Source organism: Petaurus breviceps, unplaced genomic scaffold (genome assembly GCF_028583685.1).
Source record: "Petaurus breviceps papuanus isolate PSGF00001 unplaced genomic scaffold, PetGlider_PUasm1.0 90418, whole genome shotgun sequence".
NCBI classification, from domain to species: domain Eukaryota; kingdom Metazoa; phylum Chordata; class Mammalia; order Diprotodontia; family Petauridae; genus Petaurus; species Petaurus breviceps.
In genome coordinates this window covers 2,736,658-2,751,328 of record NW_027187246.1, presented here as the reverse complement: position 1 = coordinate 2,751,328, position 14,671 = coordinate 2,736,658, and the positions used below count along the sequence as shown (strand labels likewise).

Genomic DNA, 14,671 nt, shown 5'->3' with positions numbered 1-14,671 from the left:
TATGTGGGAAATTCTTGTTTGTTTGAATTCAGTGTTTAGCTGATTTCAGAAAGATACTTGATTTTTCATGGGAAGGAATAATGTTATGATATATTTGGCTGCATTAAGAAAACTAGAGTATCCAAGATTAGGAAGTAATAGCCTCTCTTTCCCTTGCCTTGTTCCAGCCACATCTAGGGTACTAAGTTCAGTCCTAGGCATTACATTAAAGGAAAGACTGGTAAAATGGAGAGAATCCAGAGTTCTCCCAATAATGTCCCATAAGGACCAGATGAAAAAAGTGGGGTTTTTTGGCATAGAGAAGGCAGGAGATACAAGTGACCTGTTTTCAAGGGTCTAAAAGGATAGCAAGTGAAAGTAGGGTTAGATTGTAGCCCAAGAGGGCAACACAAAAAAAGACAAATAAAAGTTGAAAAAAAATAGATTTAGGATTAATGGAAATAAATAAATTTTGAACAAGAAGAATATCTGATAGTGCCTCAGGATGTGGTAGGTTTCCCCCACTTGAGATCTTTAAACAAAGGTTGAATGATGATTTGTTGAGGATGTTACAGAGGGGTCTCTTGGGCAGCAGTACGTCAGACTAGATGGCCTCTGAGGTCCCTTCCAACAATTCTTATGGACTGTGTACATATCATAGAGAATACTTTAAAGATGCTCTTTGATGTAGCAAATGAAGAAATTCAAGGACAATACATATACTCTAAATGTGGTATAAGGATGGAATGAAATATTACTGTACCATAAAAACAAATATGAAAGATTCAGGGAAGCATGGGAGGACAAACAGGAAGTTATGGAGACTAAAAAAAAACAGAACATACACAATTACTACAATAATATAAATGGAAAAAAAAGAAAGAAAAGAAAAAGAATTCTTTGCCATTTTAATGTCCCATCTTGGTCCCAGAGAGAAGGTAAGAAAATACACCTCTCCCTCCTTGTTTTGTGAAGAAAAGGAACTACAAGTGCAGAGCATCATGCCTGATGTAAGGTCTGGCTGATACGGTTAGTTTTGCTTGCTTTTTTATTCTCTCTTTTAATCATTATGAGGGATGGCTCAGCTAGATGTGACAGCTACCAGGGAGGCTAAGGATGGCAGCTCCCTTGAGCTCAGGAGTTCTGAGTTACAATAAGTTATACCAGTGGAGTGTTTACATTGAGTTTAGCATTAAGATGATTAGCCCTGGGAGTAGAGGACCACCAGGCTGCATATGAAGGACATGAACAATTCAGATAAAAGCTCCCACATTAATGAAAATAGAATGAAGTCCATGAATGATCCCTGTACTTCCTGAGAAAGATAAGGAGAACAAGTCTTTTAAAAATAACAACAATAATAATAGATGGTTCACTGTGTAAGAGAAGGGACATAGTTGGGAATGAATTTAAATAAAAACAAAATATATCAATGAAATAATAAAAATTTCTAAAAGTTTATTCAACTATAAAGAGTCAGATTTTCTCATTTTATTCTTGGAAGCAGAAATCAACTATATGGTAATAAAGGGATTTTTCAATAAACAACAAAAAATCATGAAATATTTATGTAAATTTTTTACAATAGTTTTACAATACCTGAGACATCAAATTTTTCTCCACACTGAATTCATATCATTAGCAAAGTCAGTAAGAATGGATTCTTTGAATTTTCAGGAAAAAATGCTACTTTAGACAAATTGATTTCTCATTATAAAATTGGTTTTGCTAAAACAGCAATACATCATGATGGATTAAGAATTCTGATAAAGAATCAAATGTCCTCTAGTAGCCACAGATCCAATGAACTGAACTGGGCCCTTGTCATCACGGGCACATAGTGTATAGTGGCAATATGATGACTGGTTTATAGTTCCACTCTGTAGCTGCTGTTCTGTTGTTTTCAACTCCAAGGAACAAGATGGTAAGCTCATCACCTCTAACCTCATCACCATGATATTAAATAGGATCTTGACTGACTGCCTTACTCAGCATTCTCTCCCTTATAACTGGAGGACTGGAGGGGACAGTACCATACTCTTCCCAAAGTCTTTATAGAGGGCAAAAACCGAGCTTTAAGGCTCACTCCCATTTGTATCTGCTGCACTGCCTGGTTTCAACTACATGAAACTAGATGCTCCCATTCCGGGTACCCTCTTGTGTCCTGTCCCCCCATCCTTCCCAGCTTTCCTGCTTCCTTTTCTATGCTGTCTCCCTCTATTAGACTGTAAACTCCTCGAGGGCAGAGACCACGTTTCTTTTTATTAATGGGATCTCCAGCACTTAGCACAGGGCCTAGCATATAGTAGGCTCTTAATAAATGCTTATTGTATTGGAGTGGAAGGAATAATTACACAGTAAAAATATCTTCTCTCAATCAATCCACCCACTCTACTGGTAATAACTTTGAAGATCCATCATTCCAACCCTGAGTTTTCTCACAAGTTGCAAGCCCATATTTCCAGATGCCACTTAAATGCCTCCACCAAGATATCCAGCTTATATCTCAACATTCAACATGTTCACAACTATCTTTCTCCTAAAACATTCAGATTTTGACATCACCATTTATGTCAATGGAATAAATAAAGCCTATTTTGTTCTGAATCTTCCTTTATCCTCACCTGTGATTTGTGGTCAATTATTTGTTAAGTAGGATTGATTCTACTGCCCTAAGATCTTAAGTTTTATAACCTTCTTTATAATCCTATGATGCACTGACCCCCCACCCCATCCCATCATAGGCTTTCATCAGTCACCTGGCATCGTACTGTGTCTCTGAATTCCCCATTCACTCCCCATATATGGACACACAAGGAATACAGTTGAACCTGCTCCCCATATAGGTCAGGGACTGATTTTACACAGAGATGGAAGAAGAGAGGCTACAATGGCATATGATGCAGTGATACAGGCATGAAATTTAGAATCCCTGGATCTGGGTTTGAATTCCCACTCTGACAACTCAGCCTGTGTGACCTTGGGCAAATCACTTAATCTCTGAATCTCAGTTTCCTCATCTGTAAAATAAAGGGGATTAGACTATATGACATCTAAAGTTACTCTGGTTCTAAATCTATGTATGATCCTACGATGACTAAAGGTCTGAGGGAAGGGTGGATTAGAATTTAGGTTGTTGTCATTCAGTCATTTTCAGTCATGCCTAACTCTGTGACCCCATTTGGGGTCTTCTTGGCAAAGATACTGGGGTAGTTTGACATTTCCTTCTCCAGTCCATTTTATAAATAAGGAAATTGAGGTAAACAGGGTTAAATGATTTGCTCAGGGTTACAACGGCTAGTAAGCATCTGTGGCCAGATTTAAACTCAGGAAAATGAGTCTTCCTGACTCCAGGCCCAACACTCCAATCTACTTTAAGACCTAACTGCCCTTTAGAAAGTATAAATTACCATAGTTAACAGAGAGACAATTTCACTAGCAATCAAAATAAGTTACCAAAAGAATGAATTCTCAAAACACAATTTAATAGCCCTTGAATTTAGCCACTTCAAAAACCAAGTCAATCAATAAACAAGCATTTAGTAAGTACTTTGTGTCAGACACTTTGCTAGACTCTGGAAACACGAAGGCAAAAATAAAAGAGTCCTTGTCCTCAAGGAGCTTATAGTTTAGCCAAGAGAGACATGTACAAATAAAAGATACATAAAAGAGAGACAAAATTGATACAAGGGGGAGAGGGAGAAGGCACTAGCAGCTGAGGAGATGAGGATAGGACTCATTTAGGAGGGGATAATTGAGCATGTTTTAAAGAAAGTAAAGATTCTAAGTGACAAGATCAAAAAGCAGTGAACTTCAGAGTGCCGAAGTGGAGGCCAAGGAAGGGGAGACAATGTTCTTGTGTAAGGTACAGCAGGAAGGCCAGATTGGCTGGACCACTGAGTTCAAGAAGAGAAGTAATTACACTTTAAACAAGGCAAATAAAGACAACAAATATTCAAAACATAGTGATGGGCTTTTTCCATACAAAAACTGGGAAAAAATCTTCACTGGTTAATTTAAAAGTTCATAAAATATCTAATCATCATTAAAATCTGTTTTCCTCAGCCTCTATTTCCTTAGCTTTTAAATGGGAATGATAATACCTACAGTTCTCACCTCATACTTATACAACCTCTCCTCCTCACCCATGTTGTGAGGATATAAACTTAAAGTGATGTCTAAATGATAAAAATGACATTACTATTATTACAATCTATAAGTCTCTCAGGTAAAGCATTGAGAAAATGTACCTCCTCTTCATGACAAAAGTGAGAAATTATAGGAATTAGCCCTGCACATACTATCAGAAACATGTTAGTTGGTTTTGCTCATTTTCTCTTAATTTATAAATCTTTACAAAAATGGATGAGCCACTGGGTAGGTATACGGATTAGATATATTTAGAAATAAACATGATATTTTTTAAAAAACACATCAATAAAAATTTTTAACTATGTTTCTCCCATTATCAAATTAAGGCATTTGTTAGAGATCTTTCTCTGATCAGAACATCTTAGAATTCATGCAAAATTTTTATGGTCTCAGAATAAATCTGCATTACCACTGTAATCTATGACCTTTTTAGGAATTTCAAAGTCAAGTTTTAGACACAACAAATCGTGAAAGACCTGGATTCAAATCACATCTCTAACAATTACAGACAGTTCTGACTTTAAATAAATTCACTTTATTCAACTTTATTACATAAAGAACTCTAAAAGAATTCCCTAGGGGCATCTAGGTGACACAGTGACTAGAGGACCTAAGTTCAAATCTGGCCTCAAACACCTGATACTTACCAGCTGAGTGACCATGGGTAAATCACTTAACCCCAATTGTGCTGCCTTCCCTGCTCCAAAAAGACAAAAAAAAAAAAAAACCCAAAAAACCTCCCCCCTTCCCAAAAAAAAACCCCACCTATGTTAACTTTACTGTGAAATACTGTGCTCTCTCTCTCTCTCTCCCTCCCCCCGCCTCCACTCCTGCCCCTGGGCCCAGCACAGAGATGTCTCTTCTACAACCCCACACACCAAAAATTTTTTTTAAAACCCAAAACTCTTAACAAAAAATATCTCCAAATGAAAGCAGAAAAATGGAGAGCCACCCCCACTGCCACCAAATAGGGGCGTTGGCTTGAGACCTCAAGCACAGATGGACCTCTGCCCTGCTCCATCTGCCCCATCTGCACTCATGTCTGACCCCAGGTATCTGTCTCCATATGTCTATCTTCCATTCATCTGTGATCACATACCTCAAGTCTGTTCCTGGCCCCCAAGTATCACCCATCCTCTCCTGTCTATGTCCACCTCCAGTCCCCAGGTGCCTGTCCCCTGTGTGTTCTTCCTCTCCATTCTGGCTAGGCCCCCACATGGCTTTTAAAGTAGAGTTCTAAGCTTTTTTTGTTTCTCATGGACCACTTTGGCAATTTGTTAAGTCTACTGACCCCTCAGAATAATGTTTTAAATGCATGAAATAAAATAAATGGGGTTACAAAGGAAACAAATTATACTGAATGCAATTATCAAAATATAATTTAAATTTTTGCAGACCTGATTTTGTCTTTGGCATCCCCATTCCTTTAGTGTGTTCACTTCCAGATCTCACAATTCTACCTCTAAGTTTCCTTCCCATCTTGGTTTGCAACCTGATATTGATTCCTTTGGAAGATAGGCTAATTGGTTCTTCACCCAGAATTTTATCCGTACTACAATTAATAAAGCCCAAACCAAATGTTTAGGAAGTCAGAAATGCTCTTTCTTCTTAGACCTCACATAAGTTTTTGTTGAATGTTCTAATGTACTCTTCATGTGTTTTTGTGTAGTAGAGATACTGTTTGTGTTTGATGCCCCTTACTAGACTGTAAACTACCTGGGGATAGGGAACAGGCTTTAGCAAAACTTTCTATTTCAGTGCCTCGTGCCCTACCTTAAATATAGCAGGCACTTATTCTTTCAAATAGATATATTATTCCATGAACTTTTTCTCAAAAATATTTTATAGTACATTAATATAGGCACTGGACAATATGTCTGCCATGAATAAATATATGTCTTTGGGATTAGTTATGACAACATACAGCTGTTTCTCATTAATGTAGTCTTCTGCTTCAAAAAATGATTAAAAGATTTGAAAAGTATAATAGCAGGGACAGCTAGGTGGTGCAGTGAGTAGAGCACTGGCCCTGGAGTCAGGAGGACCTGAGTTCAAATCTGGCCTTAGACGCTTATCACAAAAACTAGCCGTGTGACCTTGGGGAAGTCACTTAACCCCAATTGCCCTCCCCAAAAAATAAAGTATAATAGCAACAATTTTTTTGTAATAGCAAGAAACTAGAAAGAAAGAGGGTACCCATTAATTGGGGAAAGGCTGAAAAATTATTGTACAGGACCCTAATGGATTCTTGGACCTAAAAGAAAATCAATGGCTATGGAGAATTCAGAAAAAGTTGGGAAGATATTTATGAAATACTACAAAAATGGAAAATGCATAACCAGAACAATTTACTTGATGACAACAATGTAAAGGAAAATAACACAGAAAGACTTCAAAATTCTGCTTAACACAATGACAACTCTAGATTTAAGAAGACTAATGATAAAGCATCATCAAAGAGGTGGTAGACTATGGCCAATGTGATTATTCGTTTTGGTTAATTGTATTTATGTGTTATAAGGCAAAATTCATTACAAAGTAGTAATGATAAAAAGAACATCCAACAAAACATTGAAAATATGTTTATGAGAATTAGTCCAGGAAATTAAATATGTGTTAAATAACTGGTTGCATCCAAATAAGTCTACCTGATACAAAAAGTTTATGGGTTTTTTTCTACAAATTAAAACATAAAGATGTTGAGCTGTTTTACAAAAAAATCCCTTTTCTTCAGTGGCACTATCTGCAAATACAGCCGGCAATTCCCTTTAACTTTATCTGGGGGAACTGAGTCTCTAAAGAGTCACAATTTAGTAACTTCAGTGAACAAATGGTAGATCAAAAGATTTTTTCAAAATGAAATCAATTCATAATAACATACTCAGTAAATAATCTCATATAATACTACTCAATAACAATAGACCCATGTTTTCAGATGAAAGTTAAAAATTATAAAATATCTTTCAACACCACTCAATATATACATACTGTATGTAATGGGGTCAACATGAAACCTCTCACTCTCCCTATTCTCAATGCCCTCTCACTAGGTGGTATCCCATAGAGCCTGTGTGTAACTGAGTTTAAGTAGCCTTGGCCACTTTTCATGAGTCTTGTGTTCTTGGATTCAGCCCTAAAGAACTCAGAATTTTCAAATAATATTTTAGAGGGATGTAGTGATCCCTTGGGATCAGTGACAGCAACAGCAGAGGGGTGTTGCATCAAAAGGGAATTGGTCACTGAGCAATCCACTTGGCTCTGATGAGGGAAAATCCAAAGAGAGTCAAAAAGAACTCTCCCACACTTGGCAGACAAGGAGAGAGCAAAAATGCACATTGATTCTCCATTTAAAATCTGAGTGACAACTCTTCCTCTGACTCACACTCTTTTGACGCATTTCCCTTGTCCCAGCTACTAGTCCAGGGACCAAGGAATTTCTTCATTGACTCAAAGTAATGAAGATAATGTTCTTCATCACTGACCCAAAGCACATATGGCCTTCTAGAAAAGGCCAAAAGAGCTCAGCTCATCTTCACATGGGCTCCATGAGAACTGATGTAGAAAGAGCACATCAATGAAAGGTTTTGTATCTCCCATTCCATGTGAATACATTTACTATAATAAGATTTGTTTATCTCTCTCCTCCTTCCCCACCCTATCCCTATACACACCCCCACACCAACCCAACTTCCCAAGAATTACAGGAAATTACAAAGGAATTGGGAAAGGAAATTACAAATGTGTAGACACAGCAGAAAAGCAACAAATGATATTGGTGCATTTTTGCTACTTTACATACATGTATATAACAAAAAGTCTATTTAATTCATGTCCCACTGAGCATATACATACAGCATGCAAAGCACAGACATGAGTCAAAGCCACACACTTTCCCCATTGAAAGGCAACCAAGTAGATGATATGACTAAAGGTAGAGCATGGGAAAGAAGGATGGCACTTACAGTTGCTCTAGAGAGGCAAGTCCCTTAAATGCTTGCCTGTCAATTGACTGGATTTCATTCTTGTATAAATAGCTGAAACAAGAAACATTGGGGAATATTAGTACACACACAAGACCTGACAAGGTGGAAAAAGAAGAATTAAGTTGACACATAAAGACAGTTTTAATATGAACGACTGAATGAGGGAAACAAATGTGATGCTTGCAGCCAGTCACTCCCTCCCTCCCTCCCCTCTTTCTAGAAGAAAAACATCTAGAGATAAAGACTAAACATGCCCAGAGGGGAGGGAAAGGGAAGGGAGAAAAAACTTAACATGACTTCCTGGAAATCAAACCTTCCCCATGGGCTACGGCTGGTCAGACTGGTCAATTCTATGTCCCCCTAATGGTTTTTAATACCCGATCTGAAAGCTCTAAACCAACTGACAAAACTTATTCCCCACATAAACAAAAACAAACAAAAAATAGTCATAAAAATGCAAATATACCATATGGTTATGTTCCTGACACTGCCATCTTGCAAGTATTCATGAATAAATACTGGTAAATCAATTATGTAAGAGTTCAAAATAGTGCCTTGAATTACCAGCACTAGACTCCCTTCAAAATTAAATGAGCACCATACAAAAATACCAGGGAAAGTAACCTGGTCTAGGGGCTGAGGAAATCTTGAAAACCTAGAAATTGTCAAGTCTGCATGCTCATTTCTAATTAAATGACATTAACGTCAAGGTTAGATTTATTTTATAGGAATATCTTAAATAAGGAATTCCTAGCCCTGGTATTATAAAACCTAAATGATTCAACAAAAATTAAGGATCTAATGGTTGCAAATTTCTGTTAGGCCTTTTGGAAAAATAGGGCAATACAGACAAATCTCTCTAAAAGTTTTAGCAGAAATTTGCAACCATTAGATCCTTAATTTTTGTTGAATCATTAGGTTTTACAATACTAGGGTTAGGAATCCGTTATTTAAGAAATTTAAGAATAGCCAATGCAGAGTATCCACTGAGGAAATGGGCTACAGGCTACCCATGGAGGAATTTTCACCAGAAACATTTGTTTTTTTACCAGAGATTGCAGAAGTGAGCTCTAGTCAACCATAGGTCCCTAATCCCTACTGGGACAGTTCCACAAGTCCTAGGAACTCATTTGAATTTCTCTCTTAGAGATGAAGCAAGGTTTTTTTTGTTTGTTTGTTTTAGCTCTGTTTTCAATTTTGCTTGTTGTGTTTTATTTCATTTTCAATTATGTATTTTTCCCCAGTTGCTTGAATTGAAGAAAGTCCTGAGGAATACTAGGATTATTGGTTTATCTGTTTTGTATAATGAGTAAAGTGAAAGACCTAGAATCAGAAAAACCTGGGTTCAAATCCTACCTTAGATACTACTTTGTGACTGAACAAATCACTTACTATTTCTGGGCTTCAGCTTTCTCACCTGATAAATGAGGGTGTAGACTCAATTACCACTATGTTTTCCTTCTAATTCTAAATCTGTGGTCTTATGACTGTCTCCAATTATTAAAGAACGTACACAAAAAAATTGTTTTAAAATAAAATTAATTTTAATTCATTGTAATTTAAAATGATAAATCTTCAAAATAAAATTAAGCTAAACTTCCTAGGAGGAAGAAAAAAATGTCCCTAGAATATCTATATTAGACTATAAATTTTTGACTGGGTCAAAATCAAACCTACATTATATTTGTTTTTCTCTACTTTTTCTCTAAAACACCTTTAAAGAGAGGGAATGAAAGTTATAAGGAATAAATATCAATGGCGGGGAGGGGGTCTAAGTGAAAAATCAGAGAATTTGACATGTTATATCATAAGTCTGCAGAATTGTGTACAAGGATTTCCCTGGGTCAATGTCTCCTTTATAATTAGGACCCTGAAGAACTAAAGCTACTATGTAATATAAAAACATCAAATGAACACATTTATTTTTAAACAAAACATAGAGAATTTCATATTCAGAGACACATAATCATGTTTCACCGGTGACAGCTATATCACTTTTAGTCCATGTTAAATCTTTTTATTTACTAGAATCATTTGCAATACTTAGTCTTCAAATAGAATTATCTTTTTGAGTACTAGGCACAGCAAATAAAATTTAATCCCACCAAAAAACTTCATAACAACACCTATATATTATATCTAGTAACTCTGAATTTTAATAGGCCCAATGCTAGCAACTAATTGACATGGCGAAATGGCACTGGAAAGGTAATGTCCAGATTTGGATGGTCCTATTCATAATAGAGGGCTTAATCTGGACAACACTTTTTGGAACATAGGTTTCCTAAGATTTATTTTGTAGTTTCTACCTAGGTTAAGAGTTGTTTTGAGGAAAGCACTTCTTATGTCTTTTGTTTTTTAAAAATACCACCTCTGTGATTTCATTGGTGTATAGAAGATATATCAGACTCAGCAATTGAGTCTGATTAAAATGTTATTGGAAAATGTTCAATGGAATAAAATGCAATGCAATCACGATCGTGTTAATTTCTGGGATTGTTTTTTGGGATTTGGGGTTTTTGTGACATTTCAAAAGAAATTTTTCCAAATTACATGTAAAAACAATTTTTTTTTTACATTTGTATTTTAAAATTTTGAGTTTCAAATTCTCTTCCCCTTCCCTGCCCTCTTCTACACTGTTTATTTGATAAGGCAAGCAATGATTGATATAGGTTATATACGTACAATGATGCAAAACATATGTCCATATTAGTCAGGTTGCAAAAGCAAACACAGAAAAAAAGAAAATATAATAAAAAAATAAGAAAGTTTTTAAAAAGTAAGCTTTAATCTGCATTCAGACTCCATCAATTCTTTCTTTGTAGGTAGATAGCATTTTTATCATGAATCCTTCAGAATTATGTAAGATAAATGAATTGCTGAGAAAAGCTAAGTTATTTTTTGCATCAGTCTTCCCAGGTTTTTCTGAAAATATATTGCTCATTCATATAGCATAGTAGTATTACATCATAATCATATACCACAACGTTTTTAGCCATTGCCCAATTGATGGGCATGTCTTCAATTTCCAATTTTTTGCCATCACAAAGAGCTGCTATAAATATTTCTGAACACATAGGTCTTTTTTTTTCCCTTAAATTTCTTTTGAATACATACCTAGTAGCAGTATTGCTGGATCAAAAGGTATACATAGTTTTATAGCCCTTTGGCCATAGTCCCAAATTGCTCTCCAAAAAGGCTAAATAAGTTCACAACTCCACCAACAATGCATTAGTGTCCCAATTTTCCCACATCCCCTCCAACATCTGTTATTTTCCTTTTCTGTCAGATTAAACAATCTGATAGGTGTGAGGTTTTAATGAGTTGCTTTAATTTACACTTCTCTTATCAATGGTGAGTTAGAGCATTTTTTCATATGACTATAGATAGCTTTGATATCTTCATCTGAAAACTAGCAGTTCATATCCTTTGACCATTTATCACTTGGGGAATGAATTTTATTCAGATGAATTTGAGTCAGTTTTCCATATATTTGAGAAATGAGGCCTTTATCAATGAAATAATGTAAAAACATTTTTTCCCCAGTTTTCTGCTTTCCTTCCAATCTTGTCTGCAGTGGTTTTGTTTGTGTAAAACCTTTTTAATTTAATGTAATCAAAATTATTCATTTTGCATCATGTGATACTCTCTATCACTTGCTTGGTCATAAATCCTTCCCTCATCTATAGAACTGACAGGGTAAACTATTCCATGCTCCCTTAATTTGCTTATGGTATCACGCTTTATGTCTAAATCATGCAATCCATTCTGTTATCCTCTTCCATTTGGGGATGAGTTCATCCTATTCACCTTATGTCCCTCTATTCTCCTTTTTTCCCACTCACCTTTTACTATGTCTCTCCTCAAGTGTTTTGCTTCTGACCACAGCCTCCCCCAATCCACCCTCCCTTCTATCAGCCCCTCCCTTTCTCTTATTCCCCTCCTCCTTACTTCTCTATAGGGTATAATTAGATCTCTTTCTATTTAAGTTTGACACTACTAATACATGAACTCGTAATAAGTTCTCCTCCTACTCTTTTTCCTCTTCTTCCTTCTCTTGTTTCTTTCCCTCCTCTTCCTCCATCTCTTCTTCTACTCATTCCCATCAGAAGCTATGTTAAAATCCATACAAATTTAATGATAATTAATAACAATAGTGATAATCATAGTTCACAAAGCACTTTTTACATATATCACTTCATTTAATCAAGGATTAGAGAGTTGCCAGGGCTACCAAGGGATTAGGTAACTTGCTCTGAGTCACAGAGCCAGTACGTCTGAGTTTGTGTGAGAGGCAAGACTGAAATCTAGAGACTTCCCTGACCCAGAAACCATCTCTCGATATAGACTATGTTCTGCTATCTCTTGGATGATATTGACGATGATGGTAGTGGTGAATATACTGTCAATCAAGACATCAATAAAGATTAAGGTCATTCTATGAGAACTAAAGGAACCAGTCCTCTCCTCTTTACTTGTGGACAATAATCCTAGTATAAGCATTATTTCTAAGGCAAATCTATAGGAGTTTATAAATTTCAAAGGGGAATAAATATGTATGATATAATCATTTCATGCTTTCTTTAAAAATTTTTTTAAAAAGATGATATATTATTCTGCTCTACTCTTTTTAATCAAAACAGGACAAGTAAAAATCCTCAATAAAGGTCTTCCCTACTTTGAAAAAATGTTCCATGAAAACTGATCTGGTTGAAAAACATACTTGTATCCTGAACTTTAATGATTCAAACCATTTTTGCTTTGTATGAAGTAGGTTCATAACTCAGGTGAATTTTTATTTTTCAAATGCATTATTTACTTACATTGTCCACAGCATGGAATATTCTCATCTAATGTTTCTAAATCTATGGCATTTAGAATTCCAGTGCTATCAAGTGAGCAGCACTTTTGTTCTTCCTGCCCAAATAAAGTAACCTGAAGAAAAAGTTAAATTCATTTCAGTTATTAAAATATTCCTGTGGGGAGCCAAAGAGGCCTGATTCAGGACTCAGGCTATGTGCCCTATAGAAGGCCCTTTGAGATGCAGCTTTTTGTTAAGCTTGCTCTTTGCTTGGGTCTTTTGACATGGGTTACATTATTTGAGTTCTGAGACCAATAGGCTCTACACCGAGACTTTAGTTATTGAAAGCCAAAATATTTGATTCTTAGGTGGTTGGCTCCTACGCAAATGTCCTTGACCATCGACCATAAAGGCTTTGGCTTTGGCCTTGAAGCCAGCACTGAGAGCATCCTTTGTAACGTGACTGCATATGAAAGGAGTTAACTGACTTTTCCTTATGACTTTCTGGCACCTAGAGAACAAAAGCCTTATTGTCATGCTACTTCCAGGATATGAGAGACTAAGATAATGATAAGAATACTTGAGTCTTTTTTGTCTCATTGCTCTATAAAAACCTTGTCCTAAGAATCAATAAATGGAGTTCTATCCTATGAACTAGCCTCCTGGTTAATTCTTTATCATGTCTTTACTCACACCTGGGGCTGGCACCCCAGTGGCCCTCAATATACTCCTCCAGTCCTTCTCTTTAATTTTTGATTAAGGAAAAAAAATCACATAATTTCAAAGTTGAAGAGAGATCCCAAGGGAGAGTTAATTAAACCTATTCATGAACAAGAATCCTCTTTACAAAATGCCTAAGTGGTTGTCCATCTTTTTACTCAAAAATTCTACTCTCAAACAGCTTGAATTCTGTTTAAAAAAAAATTTCCAACTATCACACTTAAATCTGCCTCTTTAAAAATTTTATCCATGATTCCTACAGTAGTTTGCTTTCTTGGACTAGAGAACAAATATAAATTTTTTTCCACATGAGGGTTTCAAATACTTGAAGAGAACTCTCATGTCCCCCTTAAGTTTACTGCTTTCTAGTCTAAACTTTCCTTCCTTCAGCTAATCTTCATATGGCATGAACTCAAGGTCCTTCACCATTCTGGTGAACCTCTTTTAACTGTTTGGTTTAAAATTAAACTACATAAACAAATCAAAATAACTGAAATGTTAAAAAGAAAATTTAGTTTCAAAATCCATAAAAAATAAAGTTAGGTTAAACTTCATATGAAAAAAGAGAAACTGTAAATTTCAGGCTGAACAAAAACTCAAGTCACATTTAAGGTTCAAATATGCCTTTCCTTTATCCTTTACTATAACTTTTCTTGAATATAAGTATTGCAATGAGTGCTCAAACCCACATAAGGAACTGGTCTCTTAACCTTGTAGACCACATTTCCAAGTAACTGACAAGACAGATTATATAGGTAGTCATTGAATGTGCAATATATTGGTGTTAAGTAAGAGGCATCATGGTACAGCGGAGAGTGAGTGAGCTGATTTCAGTCGGGAGTGCCTGAAAGTGTGGCCTCTGATAGGGAATCTGGGTAAATCATTTAACCTCTCATTGCCCCCGTACCATTCTTAGTCTTGAAGTTATAGAACACGTGTGACCTGAATTGGTAGAGAAAGTTTCCTTACACGGAGTTCCCTATTCCAGTGACATTATTACAGTTCTGATCTTTAAAAAAAAAAAAATTTAAGCTAC

The 14,671-nt window shown here is 36.0% G+C and overlaps 1 protein-coding gene across 2 annotated transcripts in view; it reads right to left on the bottom strand.

Annotated features, from left to right (window-relative positions):
- PXDN (peroxidasin) overlaps positions 1-14,671 on the bottom strand; it is a 142,539-nt gene that overhangs the window by 57,458 nt on the left and 70,410 nt on the right. The window contains exon 4 of one of the 2 annotated variants that reach the window (XM_069108689.1): positions 8,094-8,165. The exons of the other annotated variant lie outside the window; for it this stretch is intronic. Within the exon in view, the coding sequence (XP_068964790.1) occupies positions 8,094-8,165 (72 nt within the window). The remainder of the gene's footprint in view (positions 1-8,093; positions 8,166-14,671) is intronic. 2 annotated transcript variants of the gene reach the window in all.